General features: G+C 38.3%; 1 protein-coding gene across 1 annotated transcript in view; it reads left to right on the top strand.

Annotated features, from left to right (window-relative positions):
- The window catches only part of IL1RAPL1 (interleukin 1 receptor accessory protein like 1), a 1,180,423-nt gene that overhangs the window by 596,421 nt on the left and 560,452 nt on the right, over positions 1 to 23,550 (top strand). Inside the window, exon 3 of the mRNA XM_024569872.1 lies at positions 1,134 to 1,413. Within this exon, the coding sequence (XP_024425640.1) occupies positions 1,134 to 1,413 (280 nt within the window). The remainder of the gene's footprint in view (positions 1 to 1,133; positions 1,414 to 23,550) is intronic.

The raw sequence follows: 23,550 nt of genomic DNA, 5'->3' as shown, positions 1-23,550 counted from the left end.
GAAGATTTATAGACTGGGTGCATTACACAACAGAAATGTATTTCCCACAGGTCTGGAGGCTAAGGCCAAGATCGAGGTGCCGTCTGATTTGGTTTCTGGTGAGAGCCCCCTTCATGGTTTACAGATGGTCACTGTCTCACTGTGCTCACAGGCCTGGCCTCTGTGGGCCCCTTAAGGAAGGAAGGGAGGGAGAGAGAGAAAAGGAAGGAGAGGATGGGGAGGAAAAGCATGTGTATATGAGAGCTTTCCCCTCATAAACTCATCTAAAACTACTTATCTCCCAAAGACCCCTCCTCCAAACCCAATCACTTTCTGAGTCAGAGCTTCAGCATATAAATTTTAGGAGGGCACAGACATTCAGTCCATAGAAAAATACAACTGGAAAGAATAAAGGCTATTACCCCTATGGCTGAGATACAGCACCCAAGGAAAAGCCCCTCTCTTCTGACCTCCAGAGTGAGAGGCAGGCAAACCTCATTAGGAAAGCACATGAACAGCAGAAGTCACTGAAGTGCCACCCTGGCAGAACTTAGTAATCTGCCCTCTAGAATATAACAGAAATTCACCCTCTAAAGTACCTGGGAAAGCTGTTCATGGGAAAATGTCTCACATGAGGTTATGCTAAAAAATTTGCCAAGCTGCTGGCTACCTGGCACTGCAGGAGCTGGGTGCTGGAGAAACCTCGAAGTCTGCAAGAGCCCCCTCCCAGCAAGCATGCTGGGACTGTGGAGCAAAACCCTTTCCTTCTGCAGTGTCTCTCCAGCACCCTCTATCAACAGAGCTTCAGGGCCAGCTAGCGAAAGAAAACTATTTCAAAGGGCAAGATCCACTTTCAAAGAGGAAGCAAACAGGTGGATGCAGGGTAGAAAGGCAATAAAGCAATAACCATCACCCTGAGAAAACATAAGAATAAGTTCCAGCAGAAGTAAGCTAAGTGATTGAATATGTTTTTTGTTAGCAGGGTAAATTGCTTCTCAGTGCCATCCTGAGTTTCACCTAGGGCTGCATCCATCGTTCCTGCAATAGAATCTGGTCCAATATCGATGATCAATGTATATTTGTTGAATGAATAATGAATACATGAAGTAGTTATTACATTTTCTCTAATGTTTTCTTTTTTCTTTTTTCTGTAGCTGATGGATGCACCGATTGGTCTGTCGATATCAAGAAATATCAAGTTTTGGTGGGAGAGCCCGTTCGAATCAAATGTGCACTCTTTTATGGTTATATTAGAGCAAATTACTCCCTAGCCCAAAGTGCTGGACTCAGTTTGATGTGGTACAAAAGCTCTGGTCCCGGAGACTTTGAAGAGCCGATAGCCTTTGATGGAAGTAGAATGAGCAAGGAGGAAGACTCCATTTGGTTCCGGCCAACGTTACTACAGGACAGCGGTCTTTACGCCTGTGTCATCAGGTATGCTTTTAATTCTATTACTGCTGACTCAAACAAGCCACATACTGCTTTCTTATACTTAAACTTTGCTGCTGTCCCTTTCACCAAAGGCATTGTCTCAATATTTGTGTGTGTTGCTGCTTCCTAAAATTTCGAATCTAAATCATAAAAAGATGGGATTGGAATTTATATTGAGACATTATTTCTGGCTTATGGAGAAAAGAGATACCATCTGGGCATCTACTTATGTTGCCAGAAATTACTAAAGACTATGAAATAAAATTTATAGAGGGGGTGAAATGTCACAAATCAGATATAAGCAAAAGACTTGCAGAAAGGATGCATAGTTTATTGCTAAATGGGTTGTAACATTTTGTTATTGCCCTTCACAGACAGATAGAGCGCAGATAGCTCTGGTTCACACACATCTGCAGCGATGATTTAGGTAACGTATGTATGTGCACAGCACTAGGAGGACAGCATTGCCGCGTTAGGGAATACGAACGCTTTGTTCCACGTCTTTGTCTTAAGTAAATGTGCTGGGCCAATGCGACAATTTACCCGGGTCCCTCAGGGCCAACACAAAATTATCAATAATAAAGCATGTGCCCTTATTCCCAAAGAAACTCATCACACATCCACACATCTTCCTCTGCTTGCAGAAGAGGCACATGTAGTTTGCTTAATGATGATACACTGAAACAGTATCTGTGTAACACATTAGCAGTTACGAGATCTCAGTTTAAGAAGTGAGCCCTTCTTGGATTGTGAATCACACCCAGCGTGAACGACTGTGGGTGTCATTAGACTATAAAAACATTGTCAAAGCAGGGTATGGGCACAGAGAAGGTGTGTTTAAATCTATTTCTTTGTCTTTCTGTCTTTTGGCTTATTAAGGGAAATAAAGACAAATTTAATTTAGTTCATTCTCAATCTGGAGAAGCTCTGAGAATCACCTAGTATTTTTTTCAAATCAGAATTCAACTTCCACTTCTGTAATTCTGATTGGCTGCCATCACTCCTCTGTCATAAGGATTGTGCCTCCCCCCATCGTCACCTGCAAGGATTAACTTTGTGCTGAGTCATAGCTACATGAATGTTAGGACATTAAAGTAGGTCAAAGCCACATAAAAAGGTTAAACAGAAAATTGTGCTTGAGGAAACAGTGGACTGGAGTGTGAAACAACAAAATACACCATTTCTTTGGCGACTCATTGTTTCCCTCCAGGTCTACCAATCCCTGTATACTCAGACATACCTCTTATTAGAAGTAGAGACTTTGTAGGCACATTGATAAATAGTTACCATAATAGTATAGTTAAGGGCACTGTTTGGACTGGCTGTTCTCACTTCGCTCAGAGTAATTTGATTGAAATGCACATCTGTTGTGTTCCTTTAAAAAAGCATTATTTCTGATTGTTCATGTATGTGTAGAGGTGATTCTTCAAGAGAGGCAAACGTGTGTCCTCATTTATCTGAGATTGGAATTGAGCTAAATGCCCACAGTCTAACACTTAATTGCATTATGTGTTGTTGATGGGAAAATAATGAAGCGTTCACATTAGTAATCTGAATTTTTAAAGCACTCAGCTTGCAAATCTTGGATGTGTTTAAATATATACTGTGATCCAGTGCTCTGAGAAACTGCCTTAAAATGTTCTTCAAATTACAGTTGCAATAAAGAATTTAAGGTCAAAAAGTCTCAAAAACCATGACATTTGCCATATGTTTCTATGTTTACGTTTTAATGGGAGGTTAAACTAAAAGACAAAAGACTTTTTAAGAGACTTTTAACCTTAAAGTGCATATGTGTAAAGTGGAACTCCAGAGAAAGTGATAACCTTGGGCAAAAATACTCTTACCACTGACATTGAAATACTCTAATTATTGTACTTGGAAGCTAGTGTTGATATGGCTCCTTTTTCCAACGTGGAAAGTGGGACTCAAAATCACAAACAGCAGTTTAAGTAGAGCACGGCTTGGTGTTGATGTGGACAGAGCCAGGCCTGTTATTTGAGTCACTGGCATTTGGGCACGTTGGTATCTATCAGGCCACGAAACTGTCACAGTGAGTTTTTAAATAATTCACTTCCAAAGAATTTTGGAAGTTTCAAAATGTCAGCTTCTACTCAAAGGATCTAGTCTCTCTGATAAGTAGTCTGGGTATTAGACTTACCACTGAAAAGGTTTAATAAGCCTTTTCATGTATAGCTAATTTGCATTTATACCATAATATTTACAATTACCTGTTGTAAATAATGGAAATGCCTAAGATTATTATCAGTGCAGTGAATACGAGCCTTCCTACACCCTTCTCTTTGTGTCTATTCTTGACAGAATAATATCTCATAATTCTTTGCTCCATAGTACCTGGCTTTTTATTGAGTTTTTCTCCTTTAATTTTAATTTTATTTTTCATGAAAAAGTGAGTGAAGGAGAGCTCCATAACATGAATTTTTTTCTTTTATTGCCATTTAAAAATACATTTACTTTCTAAAAAATAAAATTTTTCTGGGGTGCCCTTGACCCCCAGTTTTTTAATCTCCTTCTTCAGAGAAGTTGAGAAGTTTCTGTGAGAAGTTTCATATGTACATTTAAGCATTTTAATGCCCCTGCCACACGGTAGTGAACTAAGTTTTTGGCACCCTAATTTTTTTAGTTAAATATTTTCTTTTTGAGGTAGTTGTCAAATCTTATTCAGTTGCAAGAAATAATATAGAGAGATCTTATGAATTCTTTCCCTGGTTTCTCTCAGATGTCCTTCAATGAATGAATAAACACTGTGGTAATTGTTCATACCATGGAACAATAAACAGGAACGAACTACAGAATACAAGGAATAATTTGGATGCATTCAAAGGAATTATGTTGAGTGAAAAATTCATTTCCAAAAAGTTATATACTGTATGATTGCGTTTATATAACATTTTTGAATTGAAACAAATAGACACAGAGAACAGATCAGTGGTTAGTAGCAGTTTGGGATTGGTGGGCAAGGAAGGTGGATGTGAAGACAAGATCTCCTTGAGGTGACAGCATTGTTCTGTATCCTGACTGTATCAATGGCAGCATCCTAATTATGATATTGTACTACAGTTTGGTAAAATTTTACGTTCCCACCAGTAGTATAGGAGTAATCCAGTTTCTCCATATCTTTCCAGCTTCCAGTATTGTCAGTAATTCATTTTGGTGTATCATGATACCGCATTGTGGTTTCAATTTGCATTTCCCTAATGGCTAATGATGGTTGACATGTTTCCATATGCTGTTTTGCCATCTCTGTCCTCTTCAGTGAAATGTTTGTTCAGGCCCTTTGCCCATTTTATAATTGTATTATTTGTGTTCTTACTGTTGATTTTGATAATTTTTTAGATATATTCTAGATAATTGCCCTATTTTGCACATGTGGTTTGCAAATATTTTCTGTCCACCTGTAGTTTGTTTTTTTATCCTCTTAATAGGGTCCTTTGCCGAACAAAGTTTTTTTTTCATTTTGATGAGGTTCAGTTCATCATTTTGCCCACTTATGGATCATCATGCTTTTGGTGTGAAGAATGCTTTTCCTGGCCCTAGGTCCTGAACATTTTCCCTTTTTAAATTTTTTTGGCCAAAACTGCTATTGCTTTATGTTTTCAATTTGTCTCTGATCCAGTTTTAGTAAATAGTTGTATAATGTGTAAGATTTATTTAGGTCAAGATATAGCTTTTTGCATAGATGTCCAGTTGCTGCAGAACTATTTGTTGAAAACACTCCGTTTCCATCATGGAATTACTTTTGCACATTTATTCAAAATCAGTAGAACATGTTTATGTGGGTGTATTTCTAAATTCTTTATTCTGGACCTTTGGTCTACATGTCTATCTCTGTCAGTACCGCTGTCTTTGTTAGTGCCCTTTTATAGTGGGACTAAATATCAAGCAGAGTGAGTTCTCTCGCTTTATCCTATTTTGTAAAGATTGTTTAGCTATTTCTGGGATTCCCCTTTTACTATAAATTTTAGTGTAAATTTAGTATAAGTTTGTCTATGTCTACAAAGGTCTTTGCTGGAATATTGATAGGAATTGCATTAACACTCTGGATCAATTTGAGGAAAGTCCTTACCTTTACCATGTTGAATTTCTCGATGCATTCTTTGATTTCTTCATTGGCATTTTGTACTTTCCAGCATACAAATCCTGTACATATTTAGTTAAAGTTATACTCGAGTGTTTCATTTTTCTCAGGTGTGTTTGTAAATGGTGGTATCTTTTTAATTTTGTTTTTAACATGTATATCGGTAATATTGTCAAAAATGTGATTGATTTTTGTGTGTTAATTTTTCTAAAAACATTTTTTCAAATGACATATAATGTTCTCTCTAATATCTAATTCCATTACCCAAGTCTTGATTTTCTCTTTAGAGACTGAACAATGTTTTCTCCTTGAAAGTACATATTAAGCATCTATCAAAGGTACTTAGTGAAATCCCTTTGCTTAGTCATCCATTTAACAAACATCTACTGATCACTAAGTAATACTCTAATGCTAGGATTACAAAGATTTTTTTTTAAACAGTTTTTTACCTTCAAGTAGTTTACAAAGGGGAAAATGTAAGTGTGCAGTAAATTGTTATAGATACTGTAATCGTAGCTTAAAATACAGTGGGGTTTCGCTAAGATGGAGCAACCCCATTCTTCCTAGTTCTCCCCCTAACGGGAAAAAAACACACACACCTCAGTATAACGTAACAGACAAGCATTCTAAGTCTGTGAAAGGTGGGAAGAAGGATTGCGTAGGCACCTTACGACTTGAGGAATGACATGACCGTAGTGCAGCAATTGCCGTGCCAGATGATGTTGACACAATCTTCTGTCCCCTGCCTGGCCAAAGTGGCTGCAGTAAGATGATCCCTCGCTGTGAAAGGGTCAGGACACCTGAGTGGGGCTGATTTTCCATCCTTTGATCGGTGTGCAACTAAGGAGCCTATTCCTCAGCAAGAAGAGTGTCAGTGGAGTATAGTGGCAGCCTGAGCCTCCACCCCTACCTGGCAGCCATGAGAACGTGTGAGGCACTGTAAGTCCAGAATTGTCACTACTAGGCTTCACTCTTCCTCCCTGGTATCAGAGGGGCTCAGTGGGCAGCAAAGCTCCACCCTGCACAAGGCAGAACGAGGTGGTGGGAGTAGGGCCAGTTGGTAGCCAATTGCCCACCTTCTCTCTCTGTGCCAGCGTGGCCCGGCCAGAGTGAGCTTACTCCTCCACTGGAGGCATGAGACAATGTGAGTCAAGGCCACACTGTCACCACAAATGTGTCAGCAGGGCTGAGCAGGAATCAGAACATACACAGCCACTAGGCCCTCATGTTACATTTCTCTAGGACGTTTGCTTGTGTAAAAGAAAAAACAAGATTACATAGTATTCAAATTCTCATAATGTCTAAAATGTGCAGGATACAATTAAAAAAACTCACTGGTCATAACATGAGTCAGGAAAATCACAACATAAATGAGAACAGATAATCAACAGATGCCAACACTGAGATGAATCAGAAGTTGGAATTCTCTGACAAGGATTTTAAAGCAACCATCACAGCACTGTTTGCTGTGGCTCAGTTGGTTGGAGCATAGTTCTGTAACTGAAAGTTTGGGGGTTCGATTCCCGGTCAGGGCACATACCTAGGGTGCAAGTTTGTTCCCCGGTCAGGGTGCATCAGGGAGGCAACCAATTGATGTTTCTATCTCACAGTGATGTTCTCTCTCTCCTTTCCTCTCTCTCTGAATGCAATGAAAAAATGTCCTCGGGCGAGGATAAAATAAAGAAATAATAAAAAATAAAGCAACCATCATAAAAATACTTCAGCAAGTAACTATAAAATCTCTTGAAGCAGATGAAGGAAATTGAAAAATCTCAACAAAGACATGTAAGTTACAAAAGAGAAACAAATGAAAATTGCAGACCTGAAAAATACAATAACCAAAATAAAGACTCATTGGGTGTGCATAATAGTAGAATGGAGATGATGAAAGATAGTTTGACTTCTTTGCTGCTCTACTGAAATTTTACTTGAAAAGGCCAAAGTACTTCAAATTGCCACATCCTTTGAGTACCTCTTGATTTTCTTAAAACTGATCTTTACCGCTTCTACTCTTAGCTCTCCAACAGATAGCTCAGTAAATTCCTTAGGATCCTCTTCCTTTGATTTTTTCTTAGATGGTAGTGTTCACCAGAATTTTGTTTTCTCCTGTCTCCGTTTTGCTACATCAGTTGTTCTCAGTTTTGCTGTGTCTGCAATTATCTGGGGAGCCTTTCAAAACTGTTGCTGTACGTGTGCTACTCCTGATAGTTAAACCCGGATACCAGATAATTCCATTGTGCAACTAGCTTCAGAATCACTGCTTCCTGTTTTTTCTTATTTATTCTAGTAGCTTCACTTCTCAAATATCTATTGATGACTTGAAAAAGCCATTCCAAATCTTTCCACAAGTACTCTAGGTATATTTTCCATTTCCTAATAGTTCTCTTATCCTGTTTGTCCAAGAGGCAAAATCTATTTTCACCACTTACTTCAACAAACCTATCTCTACCTCAGATGGTTCCTCCTTTCTTAGTAAGTAGGATCACCATCATCTCAGTGGCATGGGAAATTGGTGGGAAACAATTGAACTCGTTGCCTTCATCTTCCTACCTTGCCTTAATTGTTTACCAAGGTCTGTCCAATTTACCTTCGATATGCCTTTTGAGTTTATTCTTTCTTTTTCATACCAATTTCCATTCTCCCGGTGAGTACAATGTCTTTTTGTTTTTAATTTTTTAAATTTATTTCTTTATTTTTCAATTACAGTTGACATTCAATATCTTTCTGTATTAGTTTCATAGGTACAGCAAAGTGTTTAACAAATCATGTATTTTACAGAGTGGTCGCCCCTACTGCTTCAAGTACCCGCCTGGTCCCGTATATAGTTCTCACGATATCATTGACATGTTCCCTATGCTGTACTTTACATCTTATCGTTTGTAACTACCAATTTGTACTACTTAATCTCTTCACCTCTTTCACCCCATCCCCCAACCCCCCTCCCCTCTGAGAGCTGTCAGTGTGTTCTCTGTATTTATGCCATGTCTTCTTAAGTGGTGTCCCTGTCTCCAGGTCGTTTGTATTTTTATGACTATCCCACACTGCTGAAGAATTATATGTTTAAAAGAAAGATTAATATCTCTCCCTAAACATCTTTTTGATGAGCCTTATTACCCAGCAAAATGAAGTCTGAAGACACTGCTTGTCCCTTTAAAACCCATCTTCAACCTTTCACTCCAGACTCCTCTAGTGTTTTTCTCTGCAGGAACCTTGTGCTATGTTCTCACCATGCTTCTTGCTGTTTGCAGATGGAAGTATGAATTTTACTTAGTGTTTCATTCCTTGTTCCTTCATCTAAAATTCCATTTTTTCATTGCCTCTTTGAATAATAGTTGTTTCTTGAAGAAGATTCAGTATATGATTGCCATCTTTCTACCTTCCGAAATTGTTCCAAAGATAATTGTTTCAGTCATCTACTGTGGGAGGAAAAGATCCCCAAACGAAGGGGCTTAAAACAACAACCATTATGTTTGAACTTGATTCTATGACATGGACGGGACTCTGCTGGATGATTCTTCTGCTGACTTTGGCTATGGTTGCTTGAGGCTGGAATCCAGTAGGACACAGATGTGGCCGAGCCTGTCTTTTCTCCATGAATTCTCAGGGCCTCTCTTTCCCCACATGGGCTTTCATCTCTCTTCCCATCAGGATGCCCAGACTTTTTATGTGGTGACTCAGAATGTATAACCACATATCAAGCATCTGCTTGCATCATGCTTATGAATATCCCATTAGCCAAGTCTTTTTAGAGCTAACAAGCTAACAGGGAGGTGACTTTATAGGTCCTTGAATACCATGAGGTGGTTCCTTGGTGAGACCACCACCACCAAAAAAAAAAGCAGTCCAACAGAGTCTGCCCTTAGGCCCCTAATAATCCACGCCCTCACTTATTCAAGGTACACCTACCCCATTCCTATCCACCCCTAAAGTCTTATCTTATTATGCCATTAGGGTCCGACTAGAAGTCCTGGATCTCATTAGCTAGATCAGCTCTGGGTGTGAAAGAGGTTCTTCATGCTTAGTTGCCTGAGTGCAACTGCTCAGGAAGGGCTCCTTAATCCAGAGCTCTGTGAGCTAAAAAGGTAGGTAAACTTCACACAGCCAACATACAATGGTTGAAAGAGATATGATAATGAACTACATAGGCCCATTTAAAGTGGGATGGAGTTGGGGATGAATATTCAGAGCAGCCACTGGCTCAGAGCAGTCACTGGCACATAGCAATTCTAAAATCCAGCTGGACTCATGTCACCAGTTTCTTGATTAGGGTCCAGTTATGCCTGTTAGGACTGGTTTTCTGTGGCTCTTGGGCTTATCTTTTTTTCCATAGAAAGTTAAGGACTCAGAAGCCTCTGTTTAATTTGAGTATCATCTGTCTCATTTAGTACAATAGAAGCTAGTATGATTCTTTAAACTGCTGGGAGCCTTTTATGTGTTAAACTGTAATTCACTCCATTAAGCAGAAGCCATACCCATAGATATCTTTAAAAGGGATTTCTCTCCACTCTGGTGTTGAAGTCAGAGTGCTAGAAGACAATGTTCAAAAGTTTCTTAGATACCCCTTTGCCTGGCTAGTCTTAGGGTATGCCTCATTGACCCCCTTAGCTACATTCTCTGTATGGTACAGTATGCATGGTATCCCAATTTATTACTGTTGATATGTTTTCTCCTCGGAATCAGTGTGGGATAGTGTTTGTCACAGAAAAGGCATCCAAAAAAGTTATTGAATGGAATATTTAGTGATTGGAGTTACTGTTCCTAGAATACATTGTGGAAGACACTGCTGTAGCCAACATTATACCATTTTCTGATTCTTATATTATTCTATGAGAAAAAAAAGAATTTTTGGTGATATCTCTTTCTGAAACTAACACAAATAATGAACTTATTATGTTACATCATGATTTTTAGTATTGCAAAGACAGTTTGTTTTGTTCTCTTTCTGCAATAAATCTTCCCTGTTACCAGGTGGAAGTGGAAAGCAATACTATTTTAGGCCTTAAAGATAATTGTAGTATAAATAATTTGTCATTTATTTTAATTGGTATGATAGAATGTAATTTTAATATTTACTATTGTTTTATGTGATTATTGTTTAAAATCAAGTCACTCATAGATCAAAGGATAAAAGACCATCAGCCTCCTTTTAGAAATTATTAAAGATTTACACACTAAGGAGCCTTCTTAATTTGTTCAGGGCAATCAAATTCCATATAAATGTTTTATATCCTGCCCAGAAATTTTAATGATCCTATGCATATAAGTTCCAAGGACATAAACTAGTTCCACAGTCTTGGTTTCCTAATTGTTAAACTACCTTTCTTAATTGAAACCAGAGTATACCCTTGAAAATATCAGGTATAATTTATAGGTTATAAAAAATCCAATTAAACCTACATAAGCTAGTCCTTTAAAAAAAACCCATATGCAATTGAAAATCTTTAAAATAAAGTTTCATGTCTCGATGCAGATTCTCCTTTGGATGAGAAATTAAAATTGGAGAACTGCCTATCAGGCACTCTTTCTGTGCCCTTTTAATGAAAACCTGTGTTTCTTGCCATAATAAGCTTCAAAGAGATTTTACAGTTGCATAATTTTCATAATGCGTGGAGATCATGCTGAAGTGGTAGGTCAACCTAGAACAGATACTAAGTTTAGCCTTCTTTCCATGTTTGAGACATGGATGCATTTTTCTAAAAGATCTAACTATTTTTGTACAGGGTAATAATTAGCCCGATTGCTATCTTTCTGAAATGCTTTCTTTTCAGAAACAACAAACCCAATTGATGGAAATAAAAGGCAAGAGCTGTGTGAATTGCCTATTCGATTGACTGATTTTTAACTAGGAAGATGAAACAAATTCTACTGGTGTGATGATAGGGCAGTTTCTTAGGTAACTGGATTAATAAAAGCGTTGTCTTATCTTTCTAAGTCCTATAAGACGGCAAGCTTTGAGAACTCTTTGAAATCCATGGTGTCATATTCAGGGAAGACAGGGACATAAATTTTTCTCCAAAAAAGTATCAATGTAATACAAATTAGTCAGGCAACTGAGAAAGATACATTTATATTTCACTTTTTTTTTTATTGTTGTTCAAGAACAGTTGTCTCCATTTTCCTGCCACCACTCCCTCCAACCCCAGCCATCCCCACCTCCTACCCTTGATCCTACCCCTCCTTGGTTTTGGTGTCCTTTATAGTAGTTCCTGAAAACCCTTCCCCCTTTCCCCCCATGTCCTCCCACCTCCCCTCTGGCTACTGTCAGTTTCTTCTTAATTTCAATGTCTCTGGCTCTATTTTGCTTGCTTGTTTGTTTTGTTGATTAGGTTACGCTTATAGAAAGATACATTTTTTTAATGTCATTAGGTACACACAGTTTAATTTTGAGTTCTTTTGTATTTTTCTGGGTTTTTTAAATTTTAAGTAAAATAAATCATTATGAGCCCTTTTCAGTAATGGATATAACATGTACATTTATCATATTTCACAAACATTATTAAAACTCTATAATATAACATAATTGTTAATTATCATGAGGAAATAGTTAAATGGCAAAAAATATGTGCCAAGCATGCAGGTCACTGATAATCCAGCATAACTTTATTGGTGGTTATTTTGTACTGTGATTTTAAATTTCTTTATTTGTAAAAAATATTCTCCAAATAAAAGGTACCATATTTTGTCATGTATAATGCACAGTTTTTAATATATATAATGTACCAACTGCTAATGTTGGTACATTGAGCAAAGATAAATTGAATACGCCTAAGAAAGTCAGAGCAGCCAATCAACAAAGTTTAGGAAACCTGAACAAGTTGCATGTGAAGCAAGATTATCCAAGGCTTTTCTAAGTCTAATTTTGCGTGTGGTCCTCAACTAAAAAATATGAACAATAATCTCAATGATTGTACAGAAGACAATAAAAGGACTGCTTGTTCTTAGAAGAGCTTATAACGGGCCTGTGATTTGAGCAGTACTTTGGAAAATAAATACATGGCTAGGGAAAGTGTAATGGAGAGAAGTGTCTCTTTCAGAAAGGTCTCCTGAACACTAGTATAAAAGGCATAAAAATAAGATCTAGAAGACACCCTGACTGGTGTGGTTCAGTGGGTTGGGCATCATCCTGCAAGAATGTTAGTTCAATTCCCAGTCAGAGCACATGCCTGGGTTGTGGACGAGGTCGCTAGTTGGGGGCATGTGAGAGGAAACAGACTGATGTTTCCCTCCCTCTCTTTCCCTCTCCCTTCCCCTCTCTCTGAAAATAAATAAATAAAGCCTTTCAGAAAATGAAGAGCCTTTAAAAAAATATCTAGAAGAGGAGTTGGAAACTTTGTCTGTAAAACACTAGGTGGTGAACATTTTCAGTTTCTGTTGCAACCAACAACTCAGAGCGGCTGTTGTACCAGGTCAGAGCTATACCATGTATGAACCAATGGGGACGGCTGTGTTCCAGTAAAACTTTATTTGCAGAAACTGGTGGTGGGATGGATGTAGACTGCAAGCTGTAGTTTGCCAACCTCTAATCTAGAAAATGCTTTGCAAACTGCAAATAGTTAAGCCCACAATAGAAACTGCTATTGTTATTAAGAGAAAAAAGCCACAGTGTATTCCTAATAAAATGAGTAGATCATTTTTGTTGGAAAATGGTTTCTTTAAGATTATGGTGATAAGGATAACTATAAAGAAGGGTAAAACAGATGCTAAGAAGTAAATAAAGGTGTCAAGCAGGGCAGGGAATGGGAAACTGAAAGCAGTTTTGTCTGGAATTACCTTGGAGCAAGTGTGTGAATATTTAGAGAAACTAGAACATGGAATACAAGCAACAAGTTTGTGATAATTAAGGCATGAAGCAGTGCAGACTATGGTGAGAGTATTCATGGTAGGGGCAACAAGGATAAAGAGATTCAAGATCACTTTTGGACATTAAAAATATATCAGGATGATGTTTGATTGGATATTTCAAGCTTGATTTGATGTTGTCATGGGAAACAAATAAAAGGAAAAGGGATAGCAAGAAGCACATCTTAAAGCTTCTCCTGTACAAACCTGAACTTTTTTGACAAAAAAATTCTCAGGGCCTTGAGAAATCAAATTGCCTTGACTTGAAGCCATTACACTAGGAACTCTTAAATAGAATTACCCCATCATTGCTTTTCCCAAAGTATTTGAATGAATAAAGGGAGAGGTCTGCAGTCCTACAAAGTCCTTATATTCATCTTCCCCAAATCTTAGGTGAACAATCAGTATGAATTTTCTCATCAGTTTGCTTTGGCCTACGTTTCTGCAAGTTTTAGTGGCATTTCTGGTTTGCTGGCAGGTTTCCATTTAGTAACTGCTTTACGATACAGAATCTGAGGTTATAAAACAAAAACTTAGAAGAGGTAATTGAATAAGCATTTAACCAATTTCATTATGTCTCACAATTATAGATCTGGAACTAGCTGTTTTTCCCATGAATGTCATAAAAGACAGTCCTATAAGAGAGTCAAGGTTATGGAGTGGATGAGTAACATTTGAAGTAAGATCTGGTGGTTTCAGGGAAGTGTCTTGTATTGTCCCAAAGCTAAAAAAACAAGCAAACAAATAAACATCATTGTAAAGCAATAATATGAGTTATACTTCATAATGTAGAAAAGTGCCTTAAGCAAGACCATTAATTCTCTCATGTAAAGTAGTTGTAAGATAGGCGTTTCTGAATTGGTATGAAAGTTTCCGGGTTTGGCTAGGTCCAGGCTGCAAAGTTTATACTCTGCCATTCTAGCATGCAGCTTCCGTTCACCAGGTTACTCCAAGGTTCTAACGAAACAGAAGAATGGAATTTTTAATGTTGTGTAATTTTAAATTATCACACATGGATCTTAGCCTTTGTTTTCAAGTGGTAATGTCAGGCCATTCTGGGCTATTTCTTAGAGGATCAACTGCTCTAGATATTTAGCCTAGAATCATGTAATGCAGATGTGGAAAGGATAATAGACCACAACACTGATATTTGGAAATACTGAAAATCAAGCTGGATCCCCTGATTCCATAATCACCAACATGCACAAAAATTTATTTCTTTAACAAGATCTTATAATAGGTGGTGGAAATATTGAGTATCTTGATGTTGGTGCTCACCGCACACTGTATGTGTATATGGAACCATCACATTATACATTTTACGATTACATTTGTCAACTACTCCTCAGTAAAATTTTAAAAAAGGTTTTAAATTGACCTTTTTGGTATTTCAGGCAGACCTTGCTCTGTTTGCTTCAAATAAGTAAGGTTTTTACACAATTATCATTTCAATTAATTTTGATGGCTATTGTATTTGGAAAATGATTAAAATAACCTGACAACTAATTTTTACCCCATCTATCTTAAATATTGAGCACTAGGCCGTCTTTCTTGACTCTATAAATCAATCTACTAAATGGTAAACTAGTCATTAATTTGCATGTGAACAAGAATATTATTTGTTATTAAAAGAAGTTGGGGAATTAGTTGCGTCTAAGTAATTGTGTTTGACTTGGTTAGGAATTTTTGATACTGCATTCATTCTTAATTGAATGAATTTTCCAGTAGGTTATTAAACAAACACCTACTCTACACCCTTTACGGGGTTAGCCATTGGGAGCACGGCAATGAATTAAGGCAGACTGGGCTCCTCCTGGAGCTGGAAGTCTATTCAGGAAAAAAAGCCTTTGACACAGTAATTACTTGAGCCCTGGATATAAAACTGAAAGCAAAAAATTAAAAAACAAAACAAAAACTCATAGACACAGAAACAGTGTGGTGGTAACCACACCAAAGGAGGTGGGGTAGTAAAGGGTAGAAGGGGCCAAATATATGGTGATGGAAGATGACTTGACTTTGGGTGGTGGGCACACAATGCAATATACAGACCATGTACCATAGAACTGTACACTTGAAACCTATATAAGTTTATTAACCAATGTCACTGCAGTAAAGAAAATAATAATAATAATAATAATAGAATGAGAACAGAGTGCCTTAAGGTCAGCTTATTAGTGACCTAGCCCACTTGGTGTACCGGCTCTGCCTCAGAGCTGCACTCTCCCAACTGAAATCCTACTTTTTCTGGAGTTACACAGTTTCTAAGGGGTGTGCCACAAAAGGGTGTTTGAATGGAATTCATCTCCAGAACCTCAACTTCCATATGTACTCTACTGCTTGCTAACTCACAATGGCACTCCTTTCACCAAAAAACATAAAGTTTAAAAAACAGCATACCTCTTTCCCTTTCCAAATTGCACTATGCTGTATTGCCCCACATGCAAATGGACTTAGCTGCCAAACAAAGGGATCTTCTGAAACATTAGTTTGAAGAATAAAGGTCACTTAAACTTACAAGTCTTCTTCTCCTTCCTTACAGTATTTCTGATAAGTTTGAAGCTTAATCCAAATTGGTATATTCTCAATTCATAATAACCAAAGAAATATATACTAGTGATACTGATTTAAATGTAATTGGAATGTTTTATTGAACTATCATATTTTTAACGTGCATTTGATAAAACCCAGGAATAAATTGTACTTGTTTTCTATCATATTTGGTGTGCATTAACTCCCCCCAAAAACAGTTAAAAGTCTATTTCATCAAATGATGCCATGAAATAAAATATGTATTACAATTATCTTATTTCATTTTAGTAATATTTAATATATTGTCCCTCTGATAAATAAATAAGGAAAACTTATCTTAAACTTTCCAAAATATAGGTATCAATTTTAAACACTTAAAGCGTTTTTCTAAAATCTTTTAAGGGAAATATTACCCCCTCAAAAAACAACAAAAACCCTTGAAAACTACTGCTCAGTGTTTCTCATAGTATGGTCTGATGTGTAATTAGATGAAAAATCACCCAAGGTACTGGTTTTAAAAATGTCCTACAATGAACCAATGTTACCCAATAAATTTAATTTTAAAAAATCAGAAAAAATATCCTGGATCCTACCACATATACTCATTAAATCAGAACTTCTGGGGAAATAAGGACAAAAAACCCATAGTTCAGCATGTATCTAGTTTTTCTTATCCACATTAAGTTTTAGAATTTATTTTTAGGTGATAATGGTCCATTTAAGGGAATTATAATATTTCATACAAATTCAGGAATAAAAGGTGCTTTATAAAATAGTAAATGTATAAAGAGACTCCTGATGGAGGACATCCAGCACCTGACATAGTTCCCAGCATGCAGTAGATTGAAAGTGAATGAATACACGTTATATACCTCCATCTAAAATATTAGAAGATTTAACAGAGAGGACGCCTCTTCCCTCTGAAATGTTAAAGATGTACTCTGTAGTTAGTGCTTTTACAAAGGCTATTTACCTCTTCATCTAAATTTAATTTACATTGGAGTCATAGGTAGTAAAGACATAGCAGGGTGCCTTCCAGATTCCACTGCTGTGATCTTCAAATGAATAAGCCCCGCGGATTATTCAACCTTCGGAGACTTCTTAATTAAGGAAAGCAGTAGTGTGCAGAGGAACAGCCTGTGTGTTAACCTTGTTGACACAGTGTAGAAATCCCATGTAGATGTCTTGTACAAAAGAATGAAAATGTTCTAGTTCCTAAATTGGAATTTCCAAGTAATTGTACTTCTAATGAAAATTGCTACCATGGGTTTCTGGACAAAGGCTCTGATTTACCAAGTAAAAATGTGGAAATAGCAAACTTTCGTGATCTCTGAATGGTGTTTTTATTAGTTAGGTTAGTATGACAGCTCTCTCTTTACCCTAATAGCCACCCCCCCCCCCCCGGAGGAAGTAACATTTTTGTTTGTCGAAACAGTACTTAATGACTACTCTAAAATTAGAGTTTAAGACCTTTAACTCTGGAATGCAAAGCTCTATGTCCTTGACTCTGATGTTTATCATGAATATTAATTTTCGATCTTAATGTCAAGCCACGACATTTTTATATATTGTCATACCTTTCCCTTGACAATTTTGGTAATTGCCATAATTTCCTCATCAGCAAGGTTTGTTTGTTTATGGCTTCCCTTTTAAGGATGCCGTAAAATTGGTGTCTCTGAATTCTCTCTTTTGTGTCAACTTGAGAGGCCTGTAGACTTATTTCCTCTCAGCAGTAACTGGACCTCTGATGTTAAAAGAATTATAGTTTCTATTGGTGCCTTTACAAGATAAAGGATTCAATGTATTTTTGTCATTACAGGTTTTAATCATTACTTTAGGATTACTTTCCAGTTAGGTGAGATTTATGCCCACTTCTCTGAACCCTTTCTCTATTCCTCACATAAAAATATATTTTCCAGAAGATATCTATAATTTTCTTTAAAGTTGATTCATTGCTAGTATCTGATCATCAAGTATCAGGCTAGATGTGTTCAAATGGTGTATCAGCATCTAACAATAGAATTATTTAAACAATATATCCGCAGACATACATCTGTACATAAATACCCATATACATACTTTTTAAATATATGTAATTCAAGTCGGATATTGTTCTTTTCTGTTTATTTGTACTTTCAACAAAGACTTAATGAACATCCACTAAGTATCAAATCTGCATTTTTGTTTAGGGAGAGTAAGAAAAATGGACAGTACACAAATTGACCTGAAAACAACACAATCAACCAGGAAGAAGAGACTCATAAAGAGTTATCAGTCTGTGTCACTGAATGGCCAAGGCTGTTAGAGATCTGGTGACAAAGTCCTATTGCAACCCGGAGGGTTCAGAGATGGGTACACAAAACAGGGCACATTGCGGCTGTGCATGAGATAGAGGTTTCTCGATAGAGAAATAGACACATCATTTTATTTTACACAGTGGAAATAGCATAATGCCAGCCCTGGTAATTTGGGAAAGGGTGCTGTGAAAGGGCAGAACACCAGATGTATGTGGTCAGACTGAAGAGTGAAAGATGGTAGATGGGAAGATACAGAGGATGCCAGAATGTAAACTTGTGGACAGATTTGAGAAGCATTCGTGGATAGAATCCCAGGCTTGGGAGTTTGATTTTTTTCTTAGGAGATGGAGACAGTGATCCAGGATAGCATAAATGACATAGAGAACATTATTCTGGATATTTTAGTCGTCCAGGTAATTATATAACAAATTCTTTTTTCAGAGCTGATCTTGTCCAGGCAACAGCTAAGAATCAAAGGCAAAGTCTTCACTCTCAAGAATCTTAAAGTCTTTTGTGGGAGAAAATTAATGAAGTCAACAAATAATGTCTAATATGACAAAGGTAACGAGAGAGGAAAGGGCCGAGTGTAATGGGTATATACATGAGGCATGTAATTCAGAATAAATATCAGGAAAGGCTTCTTGAAGCTATGTGTTGAGCATCTTGACTTCTGACACAGGAATATAACTTAGCTAGAGGACAAGGGGGAGTTGGAGGAGATCCTAGGTGAGAAAATAGTATAAGGCTATAATCATCATACATGCCTTCTAATTTTCTATGACTGTAGCAAAGTGTGTACAGCTTGGGTTGTTCTGAGATGGAGCTGTGGAAGTAGGAAGGGATCAATTCACGGACTGCAATTGCAAAACTAAAGAGGTAAAATTTATCCTAAAAGATACAGGAAGCCAATGAAGGATTTTAAACAGGTGGATGGCAAAATAAGATTTGAGTTTTAGGGAGCTCAGTTGGCAGCAGTGTGTGTGTGGAAGTTGACTGGAGGTTTTGGAATAACATCTAACTATAGGGTTGTCTTAGACTGGGCTCCTCGAGTTGTAGACCCTATGTGAGCATCACTGGAGAAATGGGGAAGTAATATGAGGAAAACAAGGCAGCCAGCCTAATGTGTATTATAAAGCAGTTACTCCTGTGGGCAACTGCAAATTAGGCTCTCTGGATAACTCTGGGAGAAAATGTAGGCATGCCCTCAGAATTATCACACCCAAGGGGAGAGGGAGCTGGGTTATTTATCTACCACCTCCCATGTGTTCCTTACTGAGGGCTTCCTGTAGAAGCATTAGTTCTCTAGCATTTGTGCTTGCCCATCATACAGACCAAGTTTGGTCCCTAGGCCAGACCAAAGCCTGCAGCATAAGGTTTTCTGATGTTTGTAGGAAGCAGCCATTATATGCCAGCCATGTGGGTGGGGTACTGACCTCATCAGCTACAGGGGCTAACCAGATGGGAAGTGTTCAGGGTCCGGACTTAGGCCAGGATAGTGAGTGTGCAGAAAAAGCCAGAAGAGCTACCAGGCCATCCCTTTCCCAGGATTTGATTATGGATTCAATGTTAGGGATGAATCAGCAGTGTTGACTTCCCAGAAAGTAGACAGATACAGAAGATGTTGTAAAATATGTTTTTTAACAACCAAAAAGTTTTAGTGTATGTGTGAAACCAATATTGAAGCATCTTTATACTTCTATGTGTTTTAAAGAAGGATCATGTTACAGCAGTATAAACACTGGATAGGGACCAGAAGTCATGGAGTAGTTCTTAGATCTTCAAATTTCTAACTGTGAAGCTTGAATGATACTCTTAACCTCTCAGACCCTTTCAGGAGAAAAACAGAGGTAAACATCAAAGCATCTTTGTGTAGGTTACATGAAACATAGTGTAAGCAAGACTTGTACAAAATGTTCACTTTAAAATAGAAATACCATCAACTATTGTGGTCCTAGTACCTATCAAGTTGTTTATTATTAATGAGTGAGTGAATCTAGATGAATACCTTCCATTTGTCCTATACCATATTGGGACAACTGTCACTACGTCATAGTTAGGTGTTAAAATATCTGTACTTAGCACATACTTTATATACTGTTTTTTTCTCTACTAACAATAGTGTCATTATTAAAATATTTCTATCAATTAAATCACTTAATAACTGTATGTGTATATTTTTAGAAAAAAAATACATGTAGTTAAAGGTGTAATTTTATTTCTGCCTCAGGAAACCTCTTTGCCCATGCTGATGAGCGATTTCCTTCTCCTGCACATGACATTCTTATGGGCCACTTGGTTGTAAGAAAATCCTCAGGTCATCGAAACTCTGTATTATGTTACACCCCTCCCCCCCATATGTGTGTTATTTTGTGGGAAATAACCTTTACTCTTGATTCTTTTCAGGAAAGACTTCAATCTCATCTGGGAGTCAAATTATTGTTAAATTGTCTCTTCTTTCTCTATGGTTGAGTGGGAACTCTTTCTCCCTGATTCCACAGAAAGAGCTTGGCACCCCTGCCTGAATATATGCAGGGCCAACTCTGTCCCTTTATCACTCAGGAGGAGATTTCTTTTCCAGCTTTCTCTTTCTTGTCTAGCTTTTGAAGCCCAAGCTTGTATGTGTTCATTTAAATGGATTTCTTTGAAAATGTCTTTTAATCATTTTGGCGAGCTTCTGTCAGAGCATTGCATTACTGTCTGTCTCAAAGGGTTCAAGTTGTATTTTCCAAAATACATACTTGAGGTTATTTTGAAAAAAGAGATCATCAATGTCAGGAATTCCTTTCAAAAGAATCTAGGTGGTGGTTAGGACTATGGGTAGGGATACAGGTGAAATTAAATCAGCAGTACATTAATAACTGTTGAAACTGAGTGATGGTTCATGGGAGTTTTGTAGTGTTTTCTACTTTTGCATATGTTCGAAATGCTCCATAATGAAAAAAAAGTAAGGACACAGACATTAAAACGGTTCTCTAAATCTTAGTTCTGTAGCATTTATCTCTTTCATGGATCAGTAAGCTGTAGTTGTATAACAAATTGCCTCCAAACACAGTCGGCTAAAACAATAAGCATTTCACAATGATCGTGAGTCTGTGCACCAGATGGGCTCTCTCATGTATCTGCTGTCAAGTGTAGGTCAGTAGGAAGTTCTACTCATTTTGCCTGAAATCTCCCACATGCTTTAGGATTATCCCTATATAGGCCAGTCTAATATGGCCTCAGTTGGTATAATATTGGGCTTTCCTGATCATGGTCTCTAATCCTCCATAGAGTAATGTGTGTTTTACATCTAGCAGGGGCTGGGATCCCAAAAAGGGAGTAGAAGCATGTGTACTCTCTTGATGCCTAGGCTCAAGAGTGAAAGTGTGCCACATTCTGTTGCCCAAAGCAAGTCACAAAGGCAGCCCAGATTCACGGAGTAGGAAAGCAAGCTACTTCTTGTTGTGGGGAGCTGCAGAGTGGCACTGCATTGGGGGGTTGACACAGGGGAGCTGTAATTGGAGCCATCAATGCAGTCAGTTTAACAAGTAAGCATTTATTGCTTTTAAATCGACTACTACTTATATTCTAATGATTTACAAATGTGTATATCTACCCTCAACTCTCCCTCCAGCTTTAGCCAGACTATTGGTCACCTACTCTTTGATTTCCCATAAGCTCCTCCCATTCAGTGGCCAGAGTTTATTAGACCTTCCGTAAAAATTACTCTCTCTCTTCTCCCGATCAGTGTCATTACCATCCATCCATCCATGCTTCTCTCCATTTATTATTCATCCCTCCATCCATTATTTAATTTACTAAACATTTATTACATTCCTAATATGTGGTTAGAACTGGGCTAATCATTGAAGAATCTAGACTAGCACAGCCATAGCCACTTTGCTCATAGGCCTTACAGTTCAAAGGTCAAGAAACACAATCAGAAATCATACAAAATGCATTGCAATTATAACAACTGTCAAAGAAGAAAGATACATGGTAGTGTGTGACATTGTTACAGAGCGGACTGGGGCCCATCAGGTGGCGCCTTGGGGAATGACCTAACAATTAATGCCGGAAGGAGCAGGTCTTTATTCACAACATTCCAGCCTTGGGAGAGCTTAAAGCACCTCAGTTCAGAGCCCTTCTTTCCCACAACACCCAGCACTTCCCATGCTCCCCAGTGGGCTGCAAGCCAAAAACATCCCCCAAAGTGTCCCATGTCCTTATCTGTGCAAGATCTGGAATACATTGCCATCAGTCTCCAATAGTCTAGAAAAGCACAAGTCCCAAGAGCCCAGGTAAAATCCAGGTATACCAGTTCAGGGTCTTGCAAAGAAGACCTTTGCAGCTCCAGAGTCAGCTACAGCCAGCATAATCACAGCGGCAGCATCCCCTTTCTTATTAGTCCACGTGGCATGGCCTCCTTCCTCACTATACACTGTATCGCTGCTTGCTAACCTCTCCTATCTCACTGCTTTCTTTTAAACCACATGGCCAAGAGCCCTTCCTTACAGACAGCATGCCTCCTCCCTCACTACTCCCGGCAAGGCCAAGAGCAGAGAGAGACAGTGAGAGAGAGGGAGAGAGCAAGAGCCTCATGGTGGGCCAGTGGGGCCCTTCTGTACTCTTTCAAACTGTGACCAAGAGAGACAATGGCTGCCACGCCTAGTTTAAATCTGGTCTGGATCTTCCTTCTCAGTAACCCCATATCCCACGATTGGCTACATCTGCTGCTCCTCCCTTTCTTTTGCCTTTCTCTGGTTGCCATTGTTAATCCACACAGGTGTGGCCGGATGGTGCAGAGTAAACCACCTTCCTGCCTCTCCTGAAGGCATAGCAAGTCCCCGCTACCTCAGGGGTTAAAGTCTCACCCATTTATTTCCCTTGCCCTGAGCAGTAGGCTCAGGTATTTAGCCTAACTAAGAAGCTTCCAAGTTGCCATAGTTATGCAAAATAGCTCTCAATGGCTGGCCTCAGCTTCTCCAACCCCCCAAGCCAAGACTGTGGAGGTTTTCCCTCAATTTCTGACCCTATTACAACATTATAATCCAGTCTGAGTTTGTGCAGATTTAACTGATCAAACCCGGGCCTTGGAAGTGAGGAGACATAGCATGACTCTCAAGCAACCATGGAAGACATATAACTTGAGGGAGAAGCCTTGGTTATTAACCTAGCCTATCCCGATGAACATACCATGGTGTTATGATGGGTCATCCTCATTTATCTTGAAGAGAACAACATTGATGGCAGAACTTGGTGTGAGGAGGAAATCTCTCCTCCTTCCAGAGACTTCCTTCAGGGAAGCTAGACCATGAGAGCAGAGAGGGCAACATGTTATAGAAAAAATTAGTATATATTTCAAAAGAGCAGGATTTGGGGGAAGGGAGCGGCTGAGTC

Source organism: Desmodus rotundus, chromosome X (genome assembly GCF_022682495.2).
Source record: "Desmodus rotundus isolate HL8 chromosome X, HLdesRot8A.1, whole genome shotgun sequence".
Classification (NCBI taxonomy): Eukaryota; Metazoa; Chordata; class Mammalia; order Chiroptera; family Phyllostomidae; genus Desmodus; species Desmodus rotundus.
This window is presented reverse-complemented; position numbering and strand designations above follow the sequence as displayed.